Source organism: Coregonus clupeaformis, chromosome 25 (genome assembly GCF_020615455.1).
Source record: "Coregonus clupeaformis isolate EN_2021a chromosome 25, ASM2061545v1, whole genome shotgun sequence".
NCBI classification, from domain to species: domain Eukaryota; kingdom Metazoa; phylum Chordata; class Actinopteri; order Salmoniformes; family Salmonidae; genus Coregonus; species Coregonus clupeaformis.
Window position 1 is genome coordinate 7,290,745 of NC_059216.1, and position 12,847 is coordinate 7,303,591.

Below are 12,847 nucleotides of genomic sequence, written 5' to 3' on the forward strand. Positions count from 1 at the left end.
CCACTTATGTAATAACTCCATTATTATGCAATTATAAAGCAATTTACAGTCATATGTAACAATGTTGCTATTGTAATAGTTACTACACGTGTAAGAACTTGATGTAAAGTATTACTGTATTACCTCACCACTCATTATGAAAATATATTTGTTAGTAATTCTGAAGCTGCAAAAGTGGTGTACTCTAATGTTGACGTGATTCCATGTCCCTCATGTATTTTAATTATAGGCTATATTAATGATAATGTATTTAGACTAATTCAACTAACTGTTGTAGCATTTGGTTCTTCATCAAATATTTGTCAGCCATCCATTTGTTATTTTAACTGTCATATTTAAATACCTTCAAATATTATTTGGTTTTCTGAGACCTGTATTTGAACATCAAATAAAATAGTTGCCTTTTAGTTAAAACTCTGTAAAAACTATATCCGACTACCTTGAGTATTTGAAAAGTTGGTATTTTCAAGTAAACTACAAAAAACTACTATTTTCTGCCCAGGTCTGGCTGTGACTGAATATGAACCCCAGACAGACACAGGTGGTTGGATGTTGGCAACGTGCTCTGTGTTATCAAAACAAGCCTCTGTCACTACTGACATCTGTCTCTCCTTTTTGTTGTTGTTTGTATTTTTTTGCAGCTGCACAATACAGCAATCGTGAGTGACCCACTTTTCCTTCTCTCCCTGCTCACGTGATGGAGATGTTTGGGGAAATGAATTTAGATTCAGATTAGATTAGAGTGGATGGGATGGGAGGCATGTGGTGGTAAAGTGGCTGGTCTGTGTTTGAGAGGCTTAAAATCTTACAACAAAAATCAAATAAATGAATCACCCCCTCACGGAGCTCAGCTGATAGACTGGCCTGTGTTGACTGAGCCTAGAGTACAGTTTATGGTCACTGTCATGGAAGTGTTACTTCACAGGAACATAATGAGCCCTACTGTCCCATTCCAAGAATTCCTGTTCTGACGTTTTTTGTTTTGGTCCAGTGATATAATGAAGGGTTAGTGCAACCATCTAATGATTCCCCATCACGAGTGGTGGCGCGGTTGTGGAAGGCATTAGTTCCCATCCTGAGCCGCTGGCACACGGCTAATCTAATGTTGTGAGAACAAACTAAGTGGTCGCATGACTCTTCCTAGACCAGTTTAGACCCGAGTGGAACTCTGGTTTGGTAATATAACATATACCCACCTTGCAAGTTATTTGCCGACCTGTGCCTCTGCATGTTTGGTGACACTATTCCCATGTCCAAATGTATCTCAGTAATCGGAAGACTGTTCTGATTAAGAGGTCGTCGTTTGCATTGCCGAGCAGTGCCCAAGAAAATAAGTAAATCAAATTTGTTAGATGCTACTACCACCCCCTTCAAAACAAAACCAAACATGTCGATGTTTTCTCACTTTGCGCACACCTGTTGTTTCACACCTGTTTGTCCTAGCTAACCAGCCTCGCAATATGGGCATCGTGCTGCCGCAGACAAGCAGTAGACTGGACGTGTGAGCGCAAACATTGACATCCATGTTTTGATTTAGCATCTTAACAATTATATTAAATGATTTATTGGGCACTGCTCACCGACGCAAACGAGGACCTCTTAATCAGAACGGTCTACCGATTTACGGACAGACACTCTAAACATGGTACAGTCATTTGCCACGTCCTTAACATGAACGCTTCTCCAATGTAATGCTCTAAGACGGAACGTTACTGTTAAAATAACTGTATTTACTTGTATTAACAGTATACGTGACGGCGAGCTCTGTAGGGTTAGCTGCTTCCCTGATTTCATCACCCTATAGCACTTAAGAAGCCCTTTATTTCAGTAGATTTATGAGCTCATTATTAATGAGCTCATACAACAACGTAATTTACATTTGACTGCTAGTATCCTATTAAGCATTTCAGTGTAAGATAACTGTCATCAGTCCATTGTATGGTATAGAATGCATCTTCTGATGTGCTTCCTCTGCTGTTGCAGGCGGTGAACTGCAAAGTGCAGCACAGTATTTCCTACACTCTGTCCAGGAACCAGACAGTAGTGGTAGAATACTGCCATGACAAAGACACAGACATGTTTCAGGTAAGTCCACCCGTTTCAACATCCCAGATGCTCTGTTGGTTTAAGCTTAGCAGATGACCCTGCCATATGTATTTTATTATTAGTCTGTCCTAAAAATCAGTCTAATTTTCTTGAACACTCACCATGAGTTTACAAGGCAATCTGCTTAGTATTAGACATTTGATATTGCATTTCAACAATCAACTGCGGTCTGTCTTATTGAATTTTTAATGAAGTGTCAATCTGCCTTGTATGGATTTGTTTGCTACATGGCAGTGTAGCATTCGGTCTCTGTGCCAGTCTCTCTCTTAGTCCCTCCCCACTCTCCTTCCCTCAAGTGAAGACATGTTCTGTTATCCCCCTAGCATTAATCTAAATCTACAGCACAGACAGCTCTACTCCAACCAGAGGAAAACAGACTGCTCCAGACACCACCTTCACATTCAACCCTTTGTGTCCATGTGTCTGCAAACGGCACTAAGTAAACGGAAAGCCATAACCAGCTGAGAGCTAATAAAAACTAACTCAAGGCCAAATGCTGAAACAAAATGATTATGAAAATGAGATGGAAAAGCATTGACTTTTCTGTGTGAAGCAGAAATGTATATCATTATTTAATCATTATCTTATTGTATTACAATTCATACATTCTATTGGTTTGTGACCTTGATTGATAAAATAACAAATGGGTGTATTTATACTTTGACAGCGTCCTTATCTAGCCGATGGAGGCCTCTTTTTTAAAAATTGATACAGTAACAGTTACTGTTCATTCCTGTCTTTGGACCCTTCATTGAGATTCTCTAATACCATTATTTTATGGTTGTGGGAATGTGCAATCATTGGTGGTGGGAGCATCTAAGTCAACTGTTTTATTGACTATTTATGAAGGAAATTGCCCATGAATGCGGGCATTGACCTTAGAGAACGACCGAGCCGATACATCGGCCGATATTGGCCTATCGGCCCTTCTCTATCGGCTTTGCAGAAATCCCTCTACATAGCAAAGCTGTTGCTATGCCAGCTGGATCTCACCGCCTGAGCCACGAGCACTGCACAATGCCGAGGAATGTCTAGCTGGGAAAATCAGCAGCAGCAAGCTAGCTCATTCTCCTACCGAAAGGTGCAGTATTGAGAAATTGAATTAATTGACACAGTGACCAAAATCTAACACTTAAATATTCGTTTAGTTAATTGACTAATAATAAGCAGAGCTGCCAACTCTCACGCGTTGGCCTTGAGACACACGCATTTGACCCTCTTCTCACGCTCACACGTCACACCTTATATCTCACGCATTGAAAAGTACTGCTTTTATTTTTCTAATTAGTCCAGTGCATTAACTTTTCAACTGTGCTCCAAATCGTTTTGAAATCGGAGCATCTACGCCTGCAATTTAACATCACGGAACTTCTATCATTGTCCTGTCCTGCCACAACACTGTGAACCACAACAAATTGAAGCATATGATTGATAGTTATGTAAGGGATCAAGGGGATTGGATGCGCCTTTTAAAGAAACGCCCCTCAAGATAAGAGTGGAGCTGAATAGAGAGAATGTTCTCCGCTGAGTTTATAAAACTGTAAAAACAGCAGCACGGCAGTGGTTTTATTTACAATGTTGTCAACAAAATTAGGTTGCACTCCCGTCCCAATTGCACAATGCAGCCTTTTGAACGCATGTACTAAAGTCGATTTAATCCACACTTGCATTAGTCCCATCGTTTGGTGATTGGCGTTTAGGCTGTGACAACGAAAAGGCAGCAGACAGATTTACAGTATGTTTTAGCAGGGAAGTTTTGGTAGGGTGACCTGATGTGTAACTATGAAAAATAATTTTGTCAAACAGATAGTGAACCCAAAAGTGTAAGTTTGATTCTAGAGCTGGGACAACAAATATCCAAATAATTTGGTTAGGGTGTAGGGGCAGATTTGTCATCTTGTCTTCAGATTTTATTATCTATTTACTTGATTTAGTCTGATCAGTGGAACAATTCTCATTCTTAACAAGCGTTAAATATCAAATCAAATCAAATTTTATTGGTCACATGCGCCGAATACAACAGGTGCAGACATTACAGTGAAATGCTTACTTACAGCCCTTAACCAACAGTGCATTTATTTTTAACAAAAAAAGTAAAAATAAAACAACAAAAAAAGTGTTGAGGAAAAAAAGAGCAGAAGTCAAATAAAATAACAGTAGGGAGGCTATATATACAGGGGGGTACCGGTGCAGAGTCAATGTGCGGGGGCACCGGCTAGTTGAGATAGTTGAAGTAATATGTACATGTGGGGTAATTAGTGTGCTTGTCAGCAAGAACACTGTTATTCCCCACAATTATTTTATTATTCCACTTTTCAATGTTGCCATTGTAATCACATATTTGAAATCTGATATGCCTACTTGTCTTTGAAAATTATTTAGAGGCTATGTACTTTTGCAGACTTTCATGGACAGTTAAAAAAAAATCATACAAATAAGCATTGGATATGAAATGCTCCAGGCCTCAAATATAATTTGACATTTTAGTATTGTGCACATGCTAGGCAGAGATGGTAGGGGGACTCACAACTCAAACACATCATATTTTATCTATGTAGAGCAAGATGATGGCAAGGATCTTCAACTAGTAGGCACAAACCACATGAATATTGATATTCATTCTATTTTTCTTGAAGGACATGCATGCAATAAGCAAGCTAACTAAGCAGATCGCTATGTGACCTGTTAGCAAATATTACGATAACTAACCCTTTCATCTGTGGCCTAAGCTAGCTGGATAGATAAATATGGTGCCAAGATATCAGATAGAAGCTAATAGCCAATGTAGCTAGCAAACGTTAGCTGGTTATCATTTTGAACATGCACCATTTTTGGCAATGAGCCATCTGTTAGCTATTTATTGGTGTGCTGATCTGACCAGTCGCAATCGTAGCTGTAAATTGACATTTGATAGTCGGATTAGATTGTCGTAATAGGGAAAGAAGGTTTTAAAATGCCTAAATAAAGTTTGGCAATCGGTTTAGCTAGCCACCTAATAATCTTCCTGCATGTTTATGGACCAAGAAAGCTGTAGATCAGCGCGCGTGTGTGCGTTCTCACTTCTCAAACTGTGAGCAGATTTGAGTCATTCAGACGATGCACAACATTTTTTCCTACCCTTGCTTTCCTTGTTAGATGTTATGCACATTTATGGCTTGGTAGCTAATGTCATCGCCATTGAGCTAGTTCTCTTAGTAGCAGTAAACAGCACCAAGTGATATGAGCGATCGAGAGAGATGTGAACGGGAGCAGAGTTATAGCCTCGCTCTATCAAATCGTAGCAGTAGGATCAAGTTACAACCTGCGGGTTTCTTGACGGCTGAACTGGCCAATTGAGTAGTTTCGAATTTCATATTGGCAGCTGAGTTGTTTAGAGATGTGTCCTGACAGGAAAAAAATAAATAAACAAATCCCGATCACCGAAAATTACTAAAAATACTAGTTTCATAAGCATCCGTGATCACAAATCACGACATTACGTTGGACCCATTTACATTGAATATATATTTTATATTCTCAAACTAACAGCAGTGCCTATATGATGTTCTTCCATACAGGCGTGACATGCTGGAGTGATGCTTCTATGCAAATGTTGTTTATCAGTAGGCTAATATAAGTCCCAAATGGAAGGCAAACAGATTGTTTGTCATCTGTAGCACCATAGACTCCAATGATCAGCCAAAGCAAGCTCGATAACTCAATGCATGCACACACTCCTATTGAATATGCATTCACCTCTATTATGAGTAGGCCTATGCCATCTCAATTTACCCAGTTTATCAAGAGATTTACCATTTAAAATACAATTATTACCATTATGTTATGTAGTTAGATTGGTAAAAAAAAAGTCATGTATTGTTTTGATTTAAAAATGGATGCATTAATGCATACATGGCTGTCTCTGGAAAAGTGTCATCAACATTTTCAAATGTAATGATATTGAATATCTGCCTAAAATATCAGCCATCGGCCTCCTTGACCCTCAAAAATCTGCATCGGCCCTAAAAAATCCACATCTATCATTCTCTAATTGACCTAAGAACAAACACTTTCTAAACCACTTTGTTCAGAGTGGAATGGTGCGTGTGTCTGTTCTAACCAGTGCGGGTTTTGTTGTCCTGCAGATTGGCCGCTCCACAGAAAGCCCCATAGACTTTGTGGTGACGGACACTGTGTCTGGGTGTCAGGAGGGAGAGGAGACGCCCATCACTCAGAGCACCATCTCTCGTTTTGCCTGCCGTGTCGTCTGTGAGCGGGTCCTGCCCTACACCGCCCGCATCTACGCTGCTGGCTTTGACTCCTCCAAGAACATCTTCCTGGGGGTAAGACTGGGCTCAGAGGGCACTCTCCCAGGGATAGGAATGTCTACGGGGTTGACTGGTATTCAGATACAAATGTTTCTTATGTAAAACAACACATTACACTGCACCTATCCAGTGTGTGACAAAATTGTTATTGTTTTATTTTATGTTTTTGCTACAGTATCGATTTTATGACAATAATGAATGATAGAACACTTCTAGCATGTTTTTACTTTCTCCTCTTGTTTCCTGCTAAGATTCTAAGCCTGGTTCGCATATGCATGCCTAGCATTCCAAGCAGAATAAACTAGATTAGCACACAATGTATACTAGCACTAGTGTTATGTAAGCCTACTACAGTGTGTTAGTGTGTGACTTTCCCCCCGTCTCACCCTCAGGAAAAAGCTGCCAAGTGGAAGAACCCGGATGGTCACATGGACGGGCTTACAACCAATGGCGTGCTGGTGATGCACCCCAGGGGTGGGTTCACGGAGGAGTCCAAGCCGGGTGTATGGAGGGAGATCTCTGTGTGTGGGGATGTTTACACCCTTAGAGAGACCCGTTCTGCTCAGACCCGCGGTAAACTGGTCAGTAGCACTAATAATGCTCCACCATTACCCTCACCAAATCTGTTCTAATGCAATTCCACAAAATAAACATGCGCAGCAACAGATTACAAAAAAATTCAATAGCACATTATCCAAACAGGTTGTCTCATGGAAGCCTTTAGTCTAGCGTATTTACTTCATAAATTCAAAGCAGATGCATAATTGCCACTGCTGGACTGCACACGCAACCCGAATGCAGTTAATAAACCCTACTGTAGGCTATAGCCTATAAAATAACGTGTGCCTCTTTGAGTTGTCATTGTGATTCTTCAGATAGTCACATTTTGTAGGCCTATGCACAATTCACTACATAGGCATCTCTATCACACACGAGAGGCATGAGGGAAAATGTTTATTCTGTCCTAGAGCTTAGGCTATTTTGCTATCCAGTTCCAATCCCACTGAAACCCAAAATCCTGACTCTTGTGTCGCATGACAATTCCTAACTTTATTCTGTGATTCATAGGTTGCATCATCAAAGCACGTCTCTCGCCTATGCATGTCAAAATACCGCTATAACATCTCCCCCGCTATTCTGCGTTGTCTCGTACTTGCTGCCCATATGAGAGCTTCGGTAGAGAATGTGTGAACAATGGATATATTTTAAATATGGTCCCCGTTAAGATAACTTAATATTTAACTATTTACACTCTTCATCTCCCCGTTATTCCTGAGCTGATCTGCTATCGGTATAATCAACTCGATTTTGACAAATATAGGAGATATTCTGTCATTTGTTGAAGGATGTTATCTAGCAAGTTTAGCAACTTTGGTCATTTTTACTTTTGTTTGACTGCCATTACAAAGTTTGTATGATTCGACAAAGCTATACTCCGGGTGTGCTCTGTGCCCCCTGAGAGTGCTCTGTGTGGCGATATAACCTACTGCTGAAATGCGCTGAATTAATTGAAGAACATAACGCTCGGAAATATGAACTGCCTGTTTCGCAATTCACAACAATGTCATTGGCGATCAAAGATAGTTACTCTCTTACTAAATATCAGTTTCATTTGCTCTGAAATCTTTACATAGTGGTGCAGCCAAGCCGACAACGTGGCGAGCGCCCCTCTTATTTAGGGAGAACCCTGCATTGTGACCATATCTTGGTTTTAAATGCTTTATTATTTTTGCAGTATTTCTCTGGATAAATATGAATTATTCCCGCTATTGAAACTTGGTAGATTTTTGGGAAAATATTAATCCCTAGTGTTGAGCCCAGTCTCTCCCCTTGTAACTGAATACACTGAGTGTACAAAACATTAGGAACACCTTCCTAATATTGTTGCACCCCTTTTGCCTTCAGAAAAGCCTCAATTCGTCAGGGCATGGACTCTACAAGGTGTCGAAAGCGCTCCACAGAGATGCTGGCCCATGTTGACTCCAATGCTTCCCACAGTTATCAAGTTTGCTGGATGTCCTTTGGGTGGTAGGACCATTCTTGATACACACAGGAAACTGTTGAGCGTGAAAAACCCAGCAGCGTTGCAGTTCTTGACACACTCAAACCGGTGTGCCTGGAACCTATTACCATACCCCATTCAAAGGCACTTAAATATTTTCTTGCCCATTCACCCTCTTAATGGCATACATACACAATCCATGTCTCAATTGTCTCAAGGCTTAAAAATCTTTCTATAGCCTGTCTCCTCCCCTTCATCTACACTGATTTGAAGTGGATTTAACAGGTGACATCAAGAAGGGGTCATAGTTTTCACCTGGTCAGTTTGTCATGAAAAGAGCAAGCGTTCTTAATGTCTTGTACACTCAGTTTAGAGCTGTGTGTGTGCTGTGTTGCCCCCTGCAGGTGGAGTGTGAGAGCAACGTGCTGCAGGACGGATCCTTGGTAGACCTGTGTGGAGCCACCCTGCTGTGGCGCACGGCCGACGGCCTCTTTCACACGCCTACCCAGAAGCACCTGGAGGCCCTGCGGCAGGAAATCAACGCAGCACGGCCCCAGTGCCCTGTGGGCCTCAACACCCTGGCCTTCCCCAGTATGCAGCGCAGCCGCGCCCTCTCCTCCCTGGAGGACAAGCAGCCCTGGGTCTACCTGGCCTGTGGCCACGTGCACGGCTACCACAACTGGGGCCATCGCTCGGAGCAGGAGCCCAATGCCCAGCGGGAGTGCCCCATGTGCCGGACCGTTGGCCCCTACGTGCCGCTTTGGCTGGGCTGCGAGCCCGCCTTCTACGTGGACGTGGGCGCCCCCACACACGCCTTTGTGCCGTGCGGACACGTGTGCTCGGAGAAGTCGGCGAAGTACTGGGCTGAGATCCCTCTGCCCCATGGCACCCACGCCTTCCACGCCGCATGCCCATTCTGTGCCACCCAGCTCAGCCTTGCTCAGGGCTATGCCAAGCTCATCTTCCAGGGCCCCATCGACTAAGCTGGGGGATCTTGGGCTGGGGGAAGGGTTGAAGCAGGAGGGCCAACATGCTGTGAAACTGTTCAGACTATTTAGTGCTTTTTTCTGTTTTTAAATCACCGGACTGTAAAGATCACAAAGCTGATGGTGTACTGCAAGTGTGTTCCTAATTTCCGTGGAGATTGGCCTGAAGGCAGTGGTCCATCACACAGTGTTTGGTTTGGGCTTCTGGTCCTGTGGATGGCCACTGTGGCGTGGTGATGTGACTGTGGCATGGTGGAGACGTGGAGCACAGTGGACCTAAGGCACAACCACAGAAACCAACATACTCTTCAGCTGCCAGCCATCAGCTTTCAACTGAGCTAACACTCTGGACTGTGCAAGCTGAAATGGCTGCACATTTCAAGTAAAAGGGCTACAAAACGGGTAACTGGAGTACGTTTTGTCCCCATGTTATCGATCATAAACTCCAAACGGATTACAAAGAGCAGGTGTAGTTAGGGTCTGTTGGGTGGGGGTTCACGGTCTGATTCCCGGTAGGTCTGAGGTACATGATTTCCACAGAGCCAAGACAGCTGGACTGTTGGCTGGGAGGAGGACTGAGCCAGCCAGCGAGGTTCATGGGTAACTAGTTAAGTGCTCCCCATTGGCTCCTCAGCCCTGATCTGATCTGCAATGGCATCCAGAACATTTAGCCTTTCCAGAGGTGAGCTGAACTCTGCTCATGAATTCAGGGAACAGATCTTTAAAAGAAAACACGTGTTTTTCTCTCCTCTTGTACAGAGATGTATTCCAGTGCCTGGGGCTCCCATTAAAACCCAGGGAATATTTTTACTAGATGAAAAAAGCAATTTTGCTGAGGGGTTAAGGGAGGGAGAGCATTTTGCATACAGTAAAGTATAAAGAAATATAACCCACATAGATTATTTTCCACCTTTTTATTCTTTCTTAAGAAGTATTTTACTACACTGAGGCCTGTGTACAGTTTTCTAATGAAAATGTTAATATATTTTTCTCTATTGTAACTATTGTGTGCATGTGGGCTGGATCACGCGGGTGTGCTTGAATGTGCCGACACCGGCTCATACTGAGACATTAGTCCCTTTTTCTTTTTTATGACGTTACCACCAAAAGGCAACAACAGGCCACTGGCATCAACCTTGTGGGCCATGACAATGAATGTATTCAAATACATATTGTCCTCACCATTGGTGCTTTAGCCTAAATTATGCCATTGCTTTACTGAATGGCTAGGTCTGTTCCTTTTTAAATGTACTGTAAAACCTGGGTGTCTCATATCAGTAAGGCCTTCATCTCCAGTGAAAGTGATGAGCTTTTGGAAGTGTAACTCACTCAGTCACACATCCACTCACACCTGCGAGCTGTCTTTGGTCTTGCCCCACACTCACAGATACTGTGTTCAATGTGCACTTTTGAATTTGTAGCTTTATCTAATGCTGGGTTTTATCCAATAATTTGTACGCTCCCAAACCAGGGCACAGTCACTGCAGCATGGATTATACCAATTACCAAATATAAAAGGAGTTTTCTCCATGATGTAACATCTGCTTCCTGCAACCCAACGTGTTACTGTTAACAAATTAAAAACCAAACTGCTATTGTAGAATAAAAAACATGTCTAGTTCTGGATGACAGTCAAAGCTGTTTGGTTAAACTCAATCTCACAAAGATAATAAGTATATTATCATGTGCAATGCCCAATTTATCAAATCAAAGTGTGGAGATGGATCAAGTTGGTCAAATACTTATGTGTAGATAAAATCAGACTTTAAAGTTGGACAACGAGGTGCAAATAAGTTGAACCTGAATAATTAGAAACAAGTGTGTGCACTCTTAGATGCTGGCTAGTTTGACTGTGCCCATATGTAGAGTGAAGCTCAACACTATATACAAACAACCATCGTAGCTTCATGGTTATGATAGTGAGCATCATGATACTGACATGTTGTTAGCAATGTTCTTACCATAGCTATGTACAAGTTGCATAACGAATGAACAAGTTTGAAGAGATGGTCACAAGCTATTATTTTCAGTTACACTGAGAAGCCAAATAATACAGTCACATGTCTACTATGCACACAGGAACACTACAGAAGTGGTGTGTCCTGTTCTCTTCTTTGTTGGTGGACTGCAGAGGTCACCCTCCAGATGTGAGGTCTGCTCTGTGGAGGGTAAAGACAAGACCTTGGTAGTATGAAGCCAAAAGCAGTAGGACAGATGTGGTGAGACCATAACAGGTGGTCATTCAATGGCTTTGTTTGTAATTTCCAATAAGCAATGAGTAGCAGGGTAAAGGAGGGGAGTCTTACAGTAGCATTCCTCCTACAGTGCCCAGTCAGTGCTGACAGTATGTTGATAGACCATGCTCTGGAACAGCTGTAATGTACCTGCCTGACACAAACATTCCTCCTTGAACATTTGGGAGGGGTCCTGTTGTTTACCCAAGGACCTGTTCAGTGCATTTTGTCTCCTAACGCTGTACACAGGTCATAGCTCGCACTGATGCTCCCAATACCTACTTGCAAAAATAAACAATTTGTTTAAAAACAAGTGTTGCTTGTCTTTGTTTGGTTTCAGTTCTGTGTAGGAACTCGCCACACATTAGTATATCTTTTTTATTCTACTTTTCCCCCATTTTTTTCAAGGGAGAGGCAGCTGTAGTTCCTCACTACGACAAATTATGTGGTAATTGTAAGTTCCTCACTACCACATTTGGGGAATTCGCAGGGGTCAGCATGGCCGGAGTGCAATGGCCGGGCATAACTGGGTGAACCTCATGATTAAGGTGTCTCCCCTGTCAGGTAAGTATACATTAGTATTTCTACAACAATATGAGCGAACTGATAATCATGTGTAAAGGTTATTAGATGTCTATTGCCTATATCTATCAAAATCACTTCTACTGTAAAGGGTTAGGCTTACATTAAGGCTCCTAAAGCCTTTTGAACGCTAATACTCAGGAACACGTCTACGTTAGGACAGTCTTTGCGAAGGTAAGCAGATGTCTTTTTACAGAATGGTGACCATGTTAAAACACTAGTGGAAGGAGGTTCCAGTTCTGAGTGACAGCAGGCCAAGGTTTATTTTGGACATCAGTAGCCTGAGATGCCCTGGCTGAGAGTCTCTGGCTCCCCCACAGGATAACAGGTATTACTGCACCTCTCTGAGGCTCTCTTTCATCATAGTTGCTGACATGTTGCATCATTCCTCATTACAAACGTTCCCAATCTTAATTCAACAAATGTTGATAGAGTTGGCTCTATCAAAGGCACAATTTTAGACACCATTTTTTTTATTTTTTTATTTTATAAATCTGGTAACTCTTTTTACATGTCACCTAATCAGTGGCAGCCCACTCTACATTTTAGCAAACATAAAGGCCATTCAGCAACATTTTCTGATACTATCCTTGTTTCAACATGCCTCGCTTTTACTGTAAATAATGGGAA

General features: G+C 42.1%; 1 protein-coding gene and 1 non-coding gene across 3 annotated transcripts in view; one reads left to right on the plus strand and one right to left on the minus strand.

The window, feature by feature from the left end:
- The window catches only part of LOC121539306 (E3 ubiquitin-protein ligase pellino homolog 2), a 64,808-nt gene extending 52,860 nt beyond the window's left edge, over window positions 1-11,948 (plus strand). The window contains exons 3-7 of one of the 2 annotated variants that reach the window (XM_041847693.2): window positions 642-659; window positions 1,984-2,085; window positions 6,231-6,428; window positions 6,806-6,994; window positions 8,820-11,948. In XM_041847693.2, coding sequence (XP_041703627.1) covers window positions 642-659; window positions 1,984-2,085; window positions 6,231-6,428; window positions 6,806-6,994; window positions 8,820-9,398 — 1,086 coding nt within the window. In that variant the 3' untranslated portion in view covers window positions 9,399-11,948. The remainder of the gene's footprint in view (window positions 1-641; window positions 660-1,983; window positions 2,086-6,230; window positions 6,429-6,805; window positions 6,995-8,819) is intronic. The other variant, XM_041847694.2, reaches the window with a different exon arrangement.
- Window positions 11,949-12,040: 92 nt separating this feature from the next.
- LOC121539785 lies at window positions 12,041-12,207 on the minus strand. Its single transcript, XR_005995413.1, has one exon. It is a non-coding gene; the product is annotated as a U1 spliceosomal RNA (small nuclear RNA).
- Window positions 12,208-12,847: the final 640 nt, after the last annotated feature.